This window comes from Martes martes, assembly GCF_963455335.1.
Source record: "Martes martes genome assembly, chromosome: 9".
Lineage (NCBI taxonomy): Eukaryota > Metazoa > Chordata > Mammalia > Carnivora > Mustelidae > Martes > Martes martes.
In genome coordinates this window covers 26,120,511-26,137,498 of record NC_137896.1, presented here as the reverse complement: position 1 = coordinate 26,137,498, position 16,988 = coordinate 26,120,511, and the positions used below count along the sequence as shown (strand labels likewise).

At 36.8% G+C, this 16,988-nt stretch overlaps 1 protein-coding gene across 1 annotated transcript; it reads right to left on the bottom strand.

Moving 5' to 3' along the window:
* Positions 1–9,080: 9,080 nt before the first annotated feature.
* Positions 9,081–11,166, bottom strand: LOC308349056 (beta-defensin 127-like; the record flags this gene model as incomplete). Its single annotated transcript, XM_080813601.1, has 2 exons — positions 9,081–9,334; positions 11,118–11,166. 2 exons carry the CDS (start codon positions 11,164–11,166, stop codon positions 9,081–9,083), a joined length of 303 nt encoding a protein of 100 aa, XP_080669727.1.
* Positions 11,167–16,988: the final 5,822 nt, after the last annotated feature.

Below are 16,988 nucleotides of genomic sequence, written 5' to 3'. Positions count from 1 at the left end.
TCAGGAGAATAGGTGTTATTTCTTCTTTGAAAGTTTGATAGAGTTCCCCAGGGAATCCGTTGGGTCCTGGGCTCTTGTTTTTTGGGAGGTTTTTGATCACTGCTTCAATCTCGTTACTAAATATCGGTCTATTCAGGTTGTCAGTTTCTTCCTGGTTCAATTTTGGGAGTTTATAGTTTTCCAGGAATGCATCCATTTCATCTAGGTTGCTTAGCTTATTGGCATATAACTGTTGATAATAACTTCTGATGATTGTTTCTACTTCCTTGGTGTTAGTTGTGATCTCTCCCTTTTCATTCATAATTTTATTAATTTGGGCTTTCTCTCTTTTCTTTTGGATTAGTGTGGCCAATGGTTTATCGATCTTATTGATTCTTTCAAAAAATCAGCTTCTAGTTTCATTGATATGTTCTACTGTATCTCTGGTTTCTACCTCATTGATCTCTGCTCTAATCTTGATTATTTCCCTTCTTACGTGTGGAGTTGGTTTGATTTGTTGTTGATTCTCCAGTTCTTTAAGGTGTAGAGACAGCTGGTGTATTCTGGATTTTTCAATTTTTTTGAGGGAGGCTTGGATAGCTATGTATTTCCCCCTTAGGACCGCCTTTGCTGTATCCCATAGGTTTTGGAGTGAAGTGTCTTCATTCTCATTGGTTTCCATAAATTGTTTAAGTTCTTCTTTGATCTCCTGGTTGATCCAAGCATTCTTAAGCAAGGTGGTCTTTAGCTCCCAGGTGTTTGAGTTCCTTCTGAACTTTTCCTTGTGATTGAGCTCCAGTTTCAAAGCATTGTGATCTGAGAATATGCAGGGAATAATATCAGTCTTTTGGTATTGGTTGAGCCCTGATTTGTGACCCAGTATGTGGTCTATTCTGGAGAAGGTTCTACAAAGCTGTGATCACCAAGACAGCATGGTACTGGCATAAAAACAGACACATCGACCAGTGGAACAGAGTAGAGAGCCCAGATATGGACCCTCAACTCTATGGTCAAATAATCTTCGAAAAAACAGGAAAAAATATCCAGTGGAAAAAAGTCTCTTCAATAAATGGTGCTGGGAAAACTGGACAGCTATATGTAGAAGAATGAAACTCGACCATTCTCTTACACCGTACACAAAGATAAACTCGAAATGGATAAAAGACCTCAACGTGAGACAGGAATCCATCAGAATCCTCGAGGAGAACATAAGCAGTAACCTCTTTGATATCAGCCACAGCAACTTCTTTCAAGATATGTCTCCAAAGGCGAAGGAAACAAAAGCGAAAATGAACTTTTGGGACTTCATCAAGATCAAAAGCTTCTGCACAGCAAAAGAAACAGTCAACAAAACAAAGAGGCAACCCACGGAATGGGAGAAGATATTTGCAAATGACAGTACAGACAAAAGGTTGATATCCAGGATCTATAAAGAACTCCTCAAACTCAACACACACAAAACAGACAATCATATTAAAAAATGGGCAGAAGATATGAACAGACACTTCTCCAATGAAGACATACAAATGGCTACCAGACACATGAAAAAATGTTCATCATCACTAGCCATCAGGGAGATTCAAATCAAAACCACATTGAGATACCACCTTATACCAGTTAGAATGGCCAAAATTAGCAAGACAGGAAACAACGTGTGTTGGAGAGGATGTGGAGAAAGGGGAACCCTCTTACACTGTTGGTGGGAATGCAAACTGGTGCAGCCACTTTGGAGAACAGTGTGGAGATTCCTCAGGAAATTAAAAATAGAGCTTCCCTATGACCCTGCAATTGCACTACTGGGTATTTACCCCAAAGATACAGATGTAGTGAAAAGAAGGGCCATCTGTACCCCAATGTTTATAGCAGCAATGGCCACGGTCGCCAAACTGTGGAAAGAACCAAGATGCCCTTCAACGGACGAATGGATAAGGAAGATGTGGTCCATATACACTATGGAGTATTATGCCTTCATCAGAAAGGACGAATACCCAACTTTTGTAGCAACATGGACAGGACTGGAAGAGATTATGCTGAGTGAAATAAGTCAAGCAGAGAGAGTCAAGTATCATATGGTTTCACTTATTTGTGGAGCATAACAAATAATATAGAGGACAAGGGTAGATGGAGAGGAGAAGGGAGTTGAGGGAAATTGGAAGGGGAGGTGAACCATGAGAGACTACAGACTCTGAAAAACAACCTGAGGGTTTTGAAGGGGCGGGGGGTGGGAGGTTGGGGGAACCAGGTGGTGGGTATTAGGGAGGGCACGAATTGCGTGGAGCACTGGGTGTGATGAAAAAACAATGAATACTTTTACACTGAAAATAAATAAAAAATTTAATTAAAAAAAAAACAAAACACGGGCCTTTGAACTGAAAAAAAAAAAAAATCAGTTCGTCGTGATTCAACTTGCTTCAGGTCCCATTCATGTTTCCAAACCCTCAAGTACCATGTATTTCTGTAAATAGTGGATTTGAACTCAGCAGTGATACCAGAGTGATTGTAAAGGTGAGGGAATAGTACTAGAGTTAGTTAATTCAGTTCTGTCACTCTGTGTGACCAAATTTGTGTTTATCCAAATGGTGAAAGAGAATGCAAGTTGTAATATTTTTGCATGGTTAGTACTAATTTCAATTCATATGTGAAATATTTTTCTGAATTTGCAGTCAAATGCTCTACCACTGAGCTATACCTCCCGTTTTTCTGGATTTGAATTGTATCTTTAAAGTTGAAATCTATTCTTCTTTTAGGTCTTATTTTAAATTAAAAAATAAATCAAGGAAATTATTACTAATTTTATACAATTATTGTAGACAGATTTTGTTGTATGGCAATAAAAAGTGACCCACTCTGGGTATCAACTATGCCAGGGCCTCCCCCCTACCCTTTTCTACTCCATCTTCCACAGATTACTGTCACTGGGGAGGGGAGAGGGAAAGAGTTGTGACTGGACAACACTGTACCACGCTCTTGCTCTGTGAGGTAATTGATGTCTTTTGTGTGGCAGGTATTCAAATCCTAGCTTGTCTGTGGGGTACATGTGTCATTCTTTGAGATGCTCTTCAGGTACCTCCTACTGCCCAGTTTCTCTTTTTCCTCAGTGTTATTAAGATAGAATTGACAGGGGTGCCTGGGTGGCTCAGGGGGTTAAAGCCTCTGCCTTCAGCTCAGGTCATAATCCCAGGGTCCTGGGATTGAGTCCCCGCATCTGGCTCTCTGCTCTGCAGGGAGCCTGCTTCCCTTCCTCTCTCTCTGCCTGCCTCTCTGCCTACTTGTGATCTCTGTCTGTCAAATAAATAAATAAAATCTTAAAAAAAAAGATGAAACAGGGACGCCTGGGTGGCTCAGTTGGTTGAGCGGCTGCCTTCAGCTCGGGTCATGATCCCAGCGACCTGGGATCGAGTCCCACATCAGGCTCCTTGCTTGGCGGGGAGCCTGCTTCACCCTTTGCCTCTGCCTGCCACTCTGTCTGCCTGTGCTCGCTCGCTTCTCTCTCTCTGACTAATAAATAAATAAAATCTTTAAAAAAAAAAGATTAAACAAAAGATAGAATTGACAGCTAACATTTTGTAAGCTTGAGGTGCACAATGTGATGATTTGGTGCATGTGTATATTACAGAAGGATTACCACAATAAGGTTAGTTAATACCTCGATAACCTCATATCATTTTTATTATTATTTTTTTGTGGTGAGAACATTTATGATCTACTCTCTAAGCAATTTTCAAGTATGTATCACAGTATTATTAACTATAGTCACCATGTTGTATATTATATCCCCAGAGCGTACTCATTTTTTAAAAGATTTTATTTATTTGAGAGAGGGAGTGAAAGCAAGAGAGATCACAGAAGGAGAGGAAGTAGATTCACTGCTGTGTGGAGAGCCCAATGCGGAGCTCCATTTCAGGATCCTGAGATCATGGCTTGAGCCTAAGGTAGACGCTTAACGACTGAGCCACCCAGGTGCCCCAAGTTTATTCATCTTAAAACTGAAAGTTTGTACCCAGCATCTCCCCATTCCCTCCAGCTCCTGGCAACTACCATTCTCTTCTCTGTAACTATGAGTTTGGCTTTTTCAGTTTCTACATATAAATGAGATCATATGGAATTTGTCTTTTTCTGTGAATTATTTCACTTAGGATATTTCCCTGAAATATCTCTGCTTTGTTGCAAAAGGCAGGATTTCCTTATTTTTTAAGGCTGAGTAATAATCCGTTGTGTGTGTATCTGTATTTACATCTGCATCACATTTTCTTTATTCATTTATCCATTGACAGGTACTTAGGTTGTTTCCATGTCTTGGCTATTGTAAATAATGCTTCAGTGAACATGGAAGTATAGATGTCTTTTTGAGATAGTTTTAGAATTTCCTTTGCACATATACCCAGAAGTGGGATTGCTAGATCATATTGTAGTTGTTCTTTTTAATTTAAATTTTATTTATTTTATTATTTTTATAATAATATATAGAATTTTGCTAGGTTTATTTACCTAATTTATTTTGAGTATAGTTGACACACAATGTTACATTAGTTTCAGATGTACAACTTAGTGATTTAATAAGTCTATACATTTTATTATGTTCACCACAAGTGCAGCTACTAACTGTCTGTATTTTTAATTTTTTGAGAAACCTTCCATAATAGTTGCCTTCTACACTGTTTTCCATGGTGGCTATGCCAGTTTGACTCTCCACCAACAGTTACACAAGGGTTTCCTTTTCACCATATCCTTACTAGTACTTGGGATCTCTCATCTTTTTGATGGTAGTCATTCTAACAGGAGTGAAATGATATCCCATTATAGTTTTGTTTCATATTTCCCTGATAATTAGTGATGTTTAGTACCTTTTCTTGTACATGTTGGTCATTTGTATGCCTTTGGGAAAATGTGCATCCAGGTATTTTGTACATTTAAAAATTGGGTTGTTTGAATTTCTCCTATTGAGTTGTATGATTTCCTTATATATTTTGAATATTAAACAATTAGGAGATTATGGACATCATAACAATACTAATATTCAAAAACTGTTGAGTGTATTTGATGTTATGGTCTTTAGATGGGGAATTGGATATTACTATTATCAGAGTTCAAGAAAAGACCACAAGTCCATCTGTCACAAGCAGATAAAAAATGACAAAACCACTAACCATTAGGAATGCAATATACATTATTTATTAAGGAGACAAGTAAGCAGACACTTTCCCTACCTAACTACAGAAAAAAGGAACTGAAAGGACATTTAGATTCAGAGAGTGATTATAGAAGATAAAGCATGATGGAATGGAATGGATACATCCCAGAAGACTACTGCCCACTGAGTATCAGTAATTATATACATTTTTATTTTCAGAACTTAAGAACTAGAGAATTGAATTCTTAAGTGGATTGATGGGTCCCAATGTAGTTTGTAATATAGTATGAGCCAGTCTGTATAAAATGGGAAAAACTGGAATAAAGCAATAAGATTTTAAGAAATCTGAATGAGTTTAGTTAAAAATCTGTCCTTTCCCCTCCTATGTCATATGTACATATTTCTTGATGGTAAAATTTCACTTTTGGAATGATGGTGATATTTAATGATAAATTAATAAATGATGGTGATAATTGGCAAATTTTGTAAATCAAAAAATATATTTTTTAAATTTACTGATCTAAGAGAGCCAAGACTAGAAGAACATAACAGAGGTCAATATAAATGAGAAGTAATTGTCAGTTTTAAGCCATACAAAATCTCATGGCAAGACAGAGGATCGTGTTGAGAACAAATTATATGAGGGACAAGTGTGTAAAAGTTTCTGTGTAGGATATTTTTTGTTTTATTTTCAAGTTGTGTTGTTTGACTTGGTTTATATATCATCAAAGTAACCTTACTATATATGTAACTATAACTAATTGAGAAAATTACATGGTCCCCGTTTGTCTTCATTGTCTTAATATCATCAAGATTCTATTTGTGTACTTACATAAGTAAAGTGAGAAGGTTCAGAACATAATAATGAACGTACTATATGCCAAAAACTTCTGGGACACTGCTAAAGCTGTGTATAGAAGGACATTTATAGCTTTAAAATACTCATATTTGAAATGAAGAAAGGTTAAAAATAAGAGAGATAAACATCACCTAACATCACCTAATGTTAGAAAAAATAAGAACATATTAAAACCAAAAAAGTAGAAATAAAGCATTATATTATACACCTAAAACAGTGAATTTTATGGCATGTGAAGTTTTTGAAAAACAAGGCGAAATAGGGGCGCATGGGTGTCTCAGTCAGTGAAGCAGCTGCCTCTGGCTCAGGTCATGATCCTAGGGTCCTGGGGTCGAGCCCCAGATTGGGCTCCCTGCTCTATGGAGAGCCTGCTTCTCTCTCGCTCTGAATGCAGCTCTGCCTGCCTCTCTGCCTACTTGTGCTCTCTCTCTATCTCTCTGTCAAATAAAAAAATAAAATCTTAAAAAGAAAATCAAATGGAAATAAAAGCATTAATGAAGATATTAAAGAACTGGAAACTAGAATAAAAATTAGCAAAGAAAATTTGTTTTTTTAAAAGAATACTCAAAGTAATAAGTAAATAGACTTACCAAGAAAAAAAAATAGAAGAGTTATAAATAAACAATATCAGAAATGGAAAAGGAGACATCACTACATATCTTATAGGCATTAAAAAGAAAAGGAAGATAATACAAGTTATTTTAGGCTGATACAGGTTTAAAAACCTTAACAAAATGGGAGAACTAATAAAAGCAAAAATATGAGTTGACTAAAAAATTGCCATTGTCCTTTAACTTTTAAAGAAACCTAACCTATAATTTTAAAATTTCCTATAAGAAATTGAATCTTAGTGGATTCTATCAAACATTCAATAAAGAAGTAACATGAGAATCTCTTAGATAAATATGAAAAAAAGAGAGTATGGCCAAATTGATTTTGTGTTTAATTTTTAAAATCTAAGGAACTTTAAAAAAAAAAAAGAAAGTTTTAGATGTATAGAAGAGATACAAAGAGTACAGAGAGCTTCTGTGTATTCATCAACCGGTTTCCCTTATTATTAACATCTTACATACCATGGTACATTTGTCACAGCTAAGTGCATTGCTATTAACTAAGCTCTACACTATTCCAGCTTCATTAGTTTTTCCTTACTGTCCTTTTCCTATTCAGTAGCTCATCTGGGATATCACATTACTTTAGTTGTCCTGTCTCCTTATCTTTCTCTGGTCTTTGACAGTTTCTCAGAAATTTGTTTTTGATGAATTTGACAGATTTGAGGAGTACTGGTTAGATATTTTGCAGAATGCCATTGTATTTGGGTTTTTCTGATGATTTTTCTCATTGTTAGACTGGGGTTATGGATTTTAGGGAGAAAGACAGCAAAGGCGAAGTGCCATTCTTATTACATCATTTCACTTGCTCATGCTATGAACATGATTTCTCCATAGAATCTGAAGGTTATCCATTGTAAAGTTACCTTTTTGCCCCTTTCCATACTCTACTATTAGGAGTCAAGTCACTAAACACAGCACACACTGAAGGGAGAGAGGCAAAGCTCCACCTCCTTGAGGAGGAAGTATCAACATAAATTACTTGGAGTTCTTCTGTACAGGAAATCTGTCTTTTCTTACCAATTTATTTTGTTTAGTTATTTTTCAGATCAGTATGGACTCATGGATATTTATTTCTATATTGTTTTATAATACAATGCTATGTTATTTTATTGCTCAAATTGTCCCAACTTTGGTCATTCAAAATTCATTCAGTGTGACTCCTGTGTCTCAATAACATGCCCAGCCTTCTGATTTTTAAAGCACTTCCTTGCTTTCTGACACTACAAGATGCTCTGGGCTCATCATGTATATTCTCTGCCCCAACCCTAGAAAAGGAGGTAAGAAGTAATTAAGAGAACAAATGCCACATATTTGTGTGGTGGATGTTACACTGGTGAAATGACATAAGAAACAAAACTGTAAAATGAGTGCAAAATGTAGTTGGAAAGGAAATTTTTCATGTTAATCATATCCAGAAGCTGTATCTTTAAGAATTAGGTGGACTATTTACATGGATTATCATTATGTCATCTTGCTTATCTAGATGGCAATAAAGTCTCATGTAATACTGCAATTGAAACCAATTTCTAAATCCTTTACATTTTCTCCAAACTCCAAAGAGCTCCAGTCACCAAAAGGATCCATTACTAGTGGTAATATACAAAACATCAACAACAAAGGAACAACTAAAAACTTCTGTCTTGGAGTTACATGTTTATTTCTGCCTATACCTTATGTAGCATGCTCCAGATAGTGAAATTCTATCTTTCCAGCTTGCTGCTTTTACACAGAAGCTGAAGAAATTAGATTTTCTCATAGTTCATCTTTGGGAACCCCATTCATCAACCAAACAAAGTACATATATATTCTCCTGAAATGTACTGTTTGTTACAATTTCTTTCCATTTGTTGATTTTTTTTAAAAAGATTCTATCCATTTATTTGAAAGAGAGACCACAAGTAGGCAGAGAGGCAGGCAGAGAGAGAGGAGGAAGCAGGCTCCCCGCTGAGCAGAGAGCCTGATGCAGGGCTCGATCCTAGGACACTGAGATCATGACCTGAGCCGAAGGCAGAGGCTTAACCCACTGAGCCACCAAGGCGCCCCACATTTGTTGATTTTATTCTGTTCATACAAACTGTCTTCTCACGAACACTCACTGGTTGAAATCCTATACATTTCAGAAGGCACCACTATATTCTTAAACTCACTGGTGATTTTCCCTGAATACTTGGTTTCACCTTTCCCTCTCTTGAATTCCATGACAACTTTCCTGAGTTTCTTGTTCCAGTCTTCCATGTTACAGATTTTTTAGTGTGCTGATTATATCCCCTTTCCAAGGGGGGAGATTCTGAATTGTCCTTATCAATTCATCCCTTGGTATATTGAGTGTTCAGTCTCTTAAAGAACAAACAAGTCAGAAAACAGACAGCTTTATTAGAATCTGATGTAAGGTCATTTAGGGGGGTCAAGGGATAAGAAGGGAAAAGATGTGGAGATATCTTCACTTTACTTTATTGGAGTAGGGTGAGAAATAAAGGAAAGAAAAATTATGCTGGATTTATGTAGAATTTGCCTTGGGTCTTGGATAATCTTCTATAAGTGTATCATCATCTTGAGGGAAAGTCATTGCATATGTCCTTGGCTTTGGAGGAGGTGGCTTTGTAATTTTTCTACGTACTTCCAATTCCACGATATTGAGGCAACAATATCTCCCATTTTCACATAGTACTTGACGTATTTCACTTATTCTGCATATTTTCCTGCAATATCCTTGTATATATTCACCCCAGCATCTCTTAAGTTGTTCAGCTACTGTGCATATAAAGAAAAGGCCAAGATCAATGTTTGAGACTAAAAGGAAACTTTGGTAATGGGGAAGACAGATGATGTTTATAGGGGTTAAGTGTATGGGAGATCCACAGGCATATACTCATAATAAGATCCTAAGAAGGACGCTCCAAGAAGGTAAACCTCAGTGTTTATGTATAAGTGATCACTCATATTTATTTTCTCTTGGGTTTCAAACTTCCATCTTATATCTGGTGGATTTCTTCAAGAGCATCAGATCTTGTTTTGGAAAATGAGGGAACTGAAACTTTGATTTCAGGCTATGGAACTGTATACTCCCATCTGGGAACCTCAACACGTCTGTCTCCATTTGAATGCTCCCAGGGCACTACCTTTTTACTACTGCCCCACCTCTAGTGCCCAGAGAACAACAATTTGTTCCTATGTATTTATATATGAGTCAGATTATGCTTTTGGGTTCATACTCACTACCATGGTCTAGAATGACTGTCTTATTGTCCAGTCAGTTGTTTTTTCCCTTATAATCTTCCCCTTTTAATTCTCAGCATTGTACGTTTTTGCCACTGCATATCTTTCTTTGGCTTCTGTGTCATCACAATAATCTTGGACTTGTTTTACTCTCTCTGAGTCCTCATTTTCCTTCCACCTCTAGAAGCAAGAATTTCTCAGTCCCAGAACTTTGCTCACCTTGATATATATTCTTTTCTTTAGTGATCCTAAATACTTACAGTGATCTACAGAGTTAAGATGTTCAGATCTTGGCTCTGGGCTTGTACAGTCCCCTGAGATAGAGCCTAGATGGATTCCACCAAGAGCATCAGGTTTTATTTGCTGAGGCCAGCAAAGATGCTGCCTCTAACTCCAGATTCTAGAACTTCTTTCTTTGATTCTTAGGAGTTTGATGGGCCAGGGACAGACCATTACTAATTCTATAAGAAGAGTCAAATATAAGAGATCTGCTTTTGAAAGAGGAAGGAAAACTAATTTTTAAGTTCTTAGTATGTGTCAGGCCTTATGCTAGATGACTTACAAATCTTATTTAGTAAAGCCTCCAGGATCCATGTGTCATTACCTCCACAAATGAGGAAACTGAGGCTTAGAGAGGCTTTACCATTTATCTGAGGTTGACAAACTAGTAGACATTGAAAGCATATTTCTCAAACCTGACTCCAAAGTTTGTGCTTCCTTCACTATTTACACTCTGTAGACTAAAATATATATTGGAGTGGATGAAAACATGGCTGGGTGTAAATAAAAACTGTGTCCAAATAAATAAGAGCATTCCTAGATATTGGGCTCATTCCTTTCTATAATGAGACCTTCTCAGAAGAAAATTATGGCCTCTTTTCAACTCTGTAAATACTACTTCTTTTTTTAAAATATTTTTCTGTTTTTTTTTAAAGATTTTATTTATTTATTTGACATACAGCACAAGTAGGCAGAGAGGCAGGCAGAGAGAGAGGAGGAAGCAGGCTCCCTGTTGAGCAGAGAGCCTGATGTGGGACTCAATCCCAGGACCCTGGGATCATGCCCTGAGCTGAAGGCAGAGGCTTTAACCCACTGAGCCACCCAGGTGCCCCTGTAAATACTACTTCTTAAGAACAGTACAATGGTTATAAAAAAAATAAAAGAACAGTGCTGTGGTAGAAGGCATCAGGAAGAGGAAATTTCTGGCAACATTGGGTAGACTTCAGGCATCCCAAGGGGCCCTATCTCCTAACTACCGTGAAGTATGAAATTACCTTTCTTCTTGGAAATACTCTATTTCTGGAAAGCTCTGGATTACCTTTGGACTTCTGGAACAGCAGAATTGCAATGATCAGGAGGAGCTTCATGGCCAGACTTCCCATAAGAGGTGGCAGACAAAGCTCTTTGTTCAGTAAGTTACACACTATGTCACCTTCCTCAGAGACTTGGATTCTTATGCACCAAACGAGAACAGATGGTATGATATGAAGTGTGTTCCTAAACGCCTGAACTGTGGACTTTGCACCACGTAGGTAGGCACAGGAAATTTGAGGTTACCACTTTACTCCCACATGGAATTCAGAGACACAGCATGTTCTATCTCATCCCATGTGATGCCTTCTGTAGGCTGTAGACTGCTGGTGAGAATAATCTGTGCTTTCTCTACTTTGGCTGTCTACCCTGCTAGACCAGGGTAGACATGTGTTCACTTCTAAGTATGAATAAAGTAATATATATAATGAGGGCTATTCCATTTACTGATTCATCTAAGTCTAGGATCTCTGAGTGTTGTGTCTATCGCTTCAGTCCATCCAAATGGTAGCTGATTTTCATCCCCATATCTTAGATAAGTTTAATTACTCACAGACAAGCAATATACAGTGATAGGAGAATAATAGAATAACTAAGATACAATTTCATTTAGAATCAGCAAGGAGGAGAAAAGATAGAGATAACATAGCATATAGCATCATCCTGATGGACAACAGCAAGGGTTTCTTTCCTACCAGTGTAGAGAATTCTTTAGTTTGTATTCTCTCTGTTCTGCTCTTTGGGAAGATGTCTCTAGTCCATTGATCTCAGTGGCCATTTTTCTTGGAGGAGGTTTGGGGAGAATTATTCTGGGAGATGTGCTATTTTAGCAACACATTTCCTACTAGTGCAGGTTTAGAAAACTATACAAATGATTTTGTTACCCAGACTTTGATTTCTATGCCATTGTAACTCTTTGAAAGATAACACACTTCATTTCAAATTACTTTCAGTCATTTTCATGTCTAACCAATCAACAAATCATTTTGAATCAGGAAATTCATTTTAGATCCCAACCAGAGCACTGATATCTATAGAATAAGCTTTTGGAGATTATACCAACTGTATACCTTTCTAAGCTCATCCCTTAACGACCTCTCACTCAGACTCTGGCCATAAGAATTTCAATACAGTAGCATCTGGACAGTGTAGATGAACTAATTGAGAGTGATTCCCATGCATTTATAGTGGCGTCAATGTATATTTTTGTGTAATGCCACCAGCAACACTTGCCTATCTAAATTTAGAAACGTACACAACAGATAATTGCATTAATGCAGAGTTGTGGTATGCCCAAGGAATTAAAGGACTGAAAGAAGAACAAAGGAGTCCTAGTTACTGGCTAGAGAGCTATTGAAATAGATCCTGGACTCTCTTCTGGATATATAAAGATTGTTTGTTCCAGCTCTTTGAAAAATGCTGGTGGAATTTTGATTGAGATGGCATCGAAAGTATAGATTGCTCTAGGCATTATTTAACTATGTTTATTCTTCTGATCCATGAGCATGGAGTGCTCTTCCATCTTTTTGTGTCTTCCTCAATTTCTTTTATGAGTAGATATATAAAGAAACGTAAACAGTGTGGCTAATAAATTGATCTTCGAGTTTTGAAGATGAGTTTCTTCATTTTTTAAAAGATTTTTTTTTATTAGAGAGAGAGTGATTATTTGTGAGTGCAGGGAGGGGCAGAGGGAGAGGGAGAGGGATAGAGAGAATCCTCAAGTGTATTCCTCACTGAATATGGAGCCTGACTCAGGGCTCCATCCCACTACCCTGAGATCATGACCTGAGCAGAAACCAAACAGGGGCTTCTAAAGAGTTTATTTATATTAACAAAATGTATTGCCTGTGCAATGGAGAGAACATTCTGTATCTAATACGCACTGTGTTTTTCACCAATACATTGATTAGAAAATTTACATTCTTTTGTTCCACAGATAACACTAAGACTGCATCTTGGGGGGAAAAAAAAGACTGCGTCTTGGAAAAAGTGTTATCTCTATACTCCCATTTCAGTAGTGTGTGTGTGTGTGTGTGTGTGTGTGTGTGTGTGTGTGTGTGTGTGTGTCTTTTCTGTCCCCTGCTGCTGGAAAGTCTATGAGTCTGATTTCCTAGATTAATTTTATAGAGTCTTCCTTTCCCCAGATCCTCCTAGGGCTAAAAAATAGGTGTTCTCTATGGTGAGTGCTGTGAAGTATGTAAACTTGGCGATTCACAGACCTGTACCCCTGGGGCTAATAATACATGATATGTTTATAAAAAATAAAAAAAAAATTTAAAAAATAGGTGTTCTCATGAGCAAGATGGGATGAATAAAGAATATGATGTTTCCTAGGAAAACATCCATTGGGACTTTTAAAAGTACAATTTATTGAGCGCCTGGGTGGCTCAGTGGGTTAAGCCTCTGCCTTCAACTCAGGTCATGATCTCAGGGTCCCGGGATCGAGTCCCGCATCAGGCTCTCTGCTCAGCAGGGAGCCTGCTTCCTCCTCTCTCTGTCTCTGCCTGCCTCTCTGCCTACTTGTGATCTCTCTTTGTCAAATAAAAAAAATTATTGAAAGTACAATTTATTTTAATGTACTACTTATAAAAGAACATGAATGTAATGTATTTCTGGATAACTCACCCATCATGCTCTTTTGAGTTGAGCAGTCAGGAGAGGGAAATTGTATTTGCAAGATTAAAAATTTTTTTCTTTTTATGTCAATTAAAAATAGTATTTGAAAAGTAGTTTTGTTTTAAACATGTGCATTATTAACAAGAATCAGGAAATACAAAAGCGAAGAGAAGAAGCAACCAGTAGCATTACTGCTGTCTAAAGAAAACATCTAGAAACATGTATACCATTAAAAATTTTTTCTTTAGTAGAATGAAAATAATTTTACTGTTTAAGCCAAATACCAGCATATGGGATTTTTGTGATTAACAGGAGAGATGTAGTAAAACTGTCTCAAACGTACATCAATTGCATAGCCTTTTGAGGGTCTAGAATCCTTCAAATCTCTGCTAGTTCCAGAGATGTGTATGTTCTCAGGGATACACTGATCTTCAGAATTCTCTATCTTCATTTGCTAACTCTGACTTACAACATATCTATCTTCCCTGATGCAAAACTCTTCCTTAACTGCCCCCCCCCAAACAAAACCACGTGTACTAAGCATTTTGGAACTGATCAGAATATGTATAAGAGTTTGGGAAGGAGGGTTACTGAGAAGGGGATTACTTGGCAGTAACACAATCAACTTTCAAAAGGACTGAAAGACATCATTGATATTAAATTTCTTCATCACATTAATGATGAGTTTTCCTGGTTTCACCTGCTCTATGCTTCTGACTAGGTCACTAGTTTTTGAAGTATTTTTCCCTTTTCCATATCTTCCACTCAAACTTCCTTTTCAAGATTGCCCACAAGCACTTTTATATATTGTGGAATAGTTTTTACTGTCTACTGGTTACGTGAATATTTCCTTGGCATTAATTCCTAGAGGTTGATTTGGGGGACTACTGGAAAAGGATGTTCCTAAAACTATTATGAGATAGAGTGGGACATTATCTATTAATAAAAGATTCAATTCTTCATGAAGACATAACAATTATAAAAATGTATGTATCAAACATAAAGAAGTCCATAATATATGAAGCAAACATTGATGAAACTGAAGAGAGAAACAGTTCTACAACAATAGCTGAAAACTTTAATAATCCACTTTCAAAAATGGATAGAATGTTAAGTTAGAAACTAATAAGGATATAGAAAACTTAACAATAGAAACCAATTAAACCTAGAAGACATCTATAGACTACTCAGCAACAGCAGAATACACAATCTTCCGTTGTGTACATGGAACATACTTTGTGATAGACCATGTATTAGGCCACAAAAGAAGCCAAAAGAATTTTAAAAAGATTTAGATAATACAAAGTATCTTTCTCAACAACAAGGGAATGGAACAAGAAGTCAAAAACAGAAGGAAAACTAGAAAATCCCTGAATATGTAGACATTAAATCACAGTCTTAACCAGTGGATCAAAAGAGAAATCACTAGGTAAATTAGAAAATACTTAGAGAAGAATTAAAATGAAGCACAACATGCCAAAAATCATGTGTAGTGACAGTGTGAAGAGGAAAATTGATATCAGTAAATGTCTACATTAAAAAAGAAAAAAGATCTCAAAACCATAATCTATCCCTACACCTTAAGAAAATAGAAAAAGAAGAGTAAACTAAACTCAAACTTAGCAGAAAGAAGGAAACAGTAAGAATGAGAGAAGAGGTAAGTAACGCAGAGAATAGAAAAACAGCAGAATCAACAAAGCCAAAACATTCTTGAGAAAAATATTGACAAAACTTTAGCTAGGTTGACTAAGAAAGAAATAGAGAAGACGCAAATTATTAAGATCAGAAAAGAAAGAGGGGACATTGCTATAGCCTTACAGAAATAAAAATGGTTATGAGAGAACAATTGAATAACTGTATGCCAACAAATTGGATAATCTAGAAGAAATAGACAAAGTCCTACAAAAACTACTAAAACTAACTAAAGAAGAAAGAGAAAATCTGAATAGGTCTATAACAAATAAGAAGATTGAATCTGTAATAAAAAACAAAACAAAACCTCCTAACAACAGTCAAGGACCAGATAGATTGCTAAACTGGTGAATTGTCCTAAACATTCAAAGAATTAATTAATTAATTTTGAGAGAGAGAAAGAGAGCTTGAGTAGGGGTGGGGAGGGGGGGAGAGAATCCCAAGCAGGCTCCACACCTGGCATGGAGCTGACCTGGTGCCCCATCCAAGAACCCTGAGATCATGACCTGAGCCAAAATCAAGAGTCCAACACTGAATTGAGTGAGCTACCCACGCACCCTGAATTCCCCTAAACATTTGAAGAATGAATCAATCTTTCTCAGATTCTTCCAGAAAATTGAATAGGAGGGAACACTTCCTAACTTATTCATGAGGCCAGCATTACCTTGATACAGAAACCATATAGACACTATAAGAAAATTATAGATAGGGCGCCTGGGTGGCTCAGTTGGTTAAACAACAGCCTTTGGCTCAGGTCATGATCCTGGAGTCCTGGGATCAAATCCCACATTGGGCTCCCAGCTTGGCGGGGAGTCTGCTTCTTTCTCTGACCTCTCCCCTCTCATGCTCTCTCTCTCTCTCAAATAAATAAATAAAATCTTTTTTTTAATAAATAAAATCTTAAAAAAAGAAAATTATAGACCAACATCCCTCATGAATATAGCTGGGAAAATCTTTGATAAAATAATAGCAAAATGAATCAATAGCATATTTGAAGGATTATATATGACCACATGGGATATATCCCAGGAATGCAAGGAGGGTTCATTACATGAAATAGTCAATATAAAATGCCACATTCATAGAATGAAGATAAATAACTTTACATGGTCATTACAGTTGATGCAGAGAAAGCATTTGACTAAATGCAGCACCTTTTCATGGTTAAAAAAGATCAATAAACTAAGAGTAGAAGGAATGTCCTCACCATGATAAACCCCACAGCCAACCTAATACTCAAGGGTGAAAGACTGAAAACTTTTCTTCTAAGGTCAGGAACTAGACAAGATTGTGTGCTTTCACTTCTATTCAAGTTCTAGCTAGAGCAGTTAGACAAGAAAAGGAAAGAGCATCTAAGTAAGACTATTTTTACTCGCAGAGAACATAATCTTATATATGGGAGACCCTAAATAATTCACGAAAAACCCTATTAGAGCTAATTAATCAATTCAGCAAAGTTGTAGGATATAAAACCTACCATAGATCTTGGATATCAGCCCTTTGTCTGTACTGTCATTTGCAAATATCTTCTCCCATTCTGTGGGTTGCCTCTTTGTTTTGTTGACTGTTT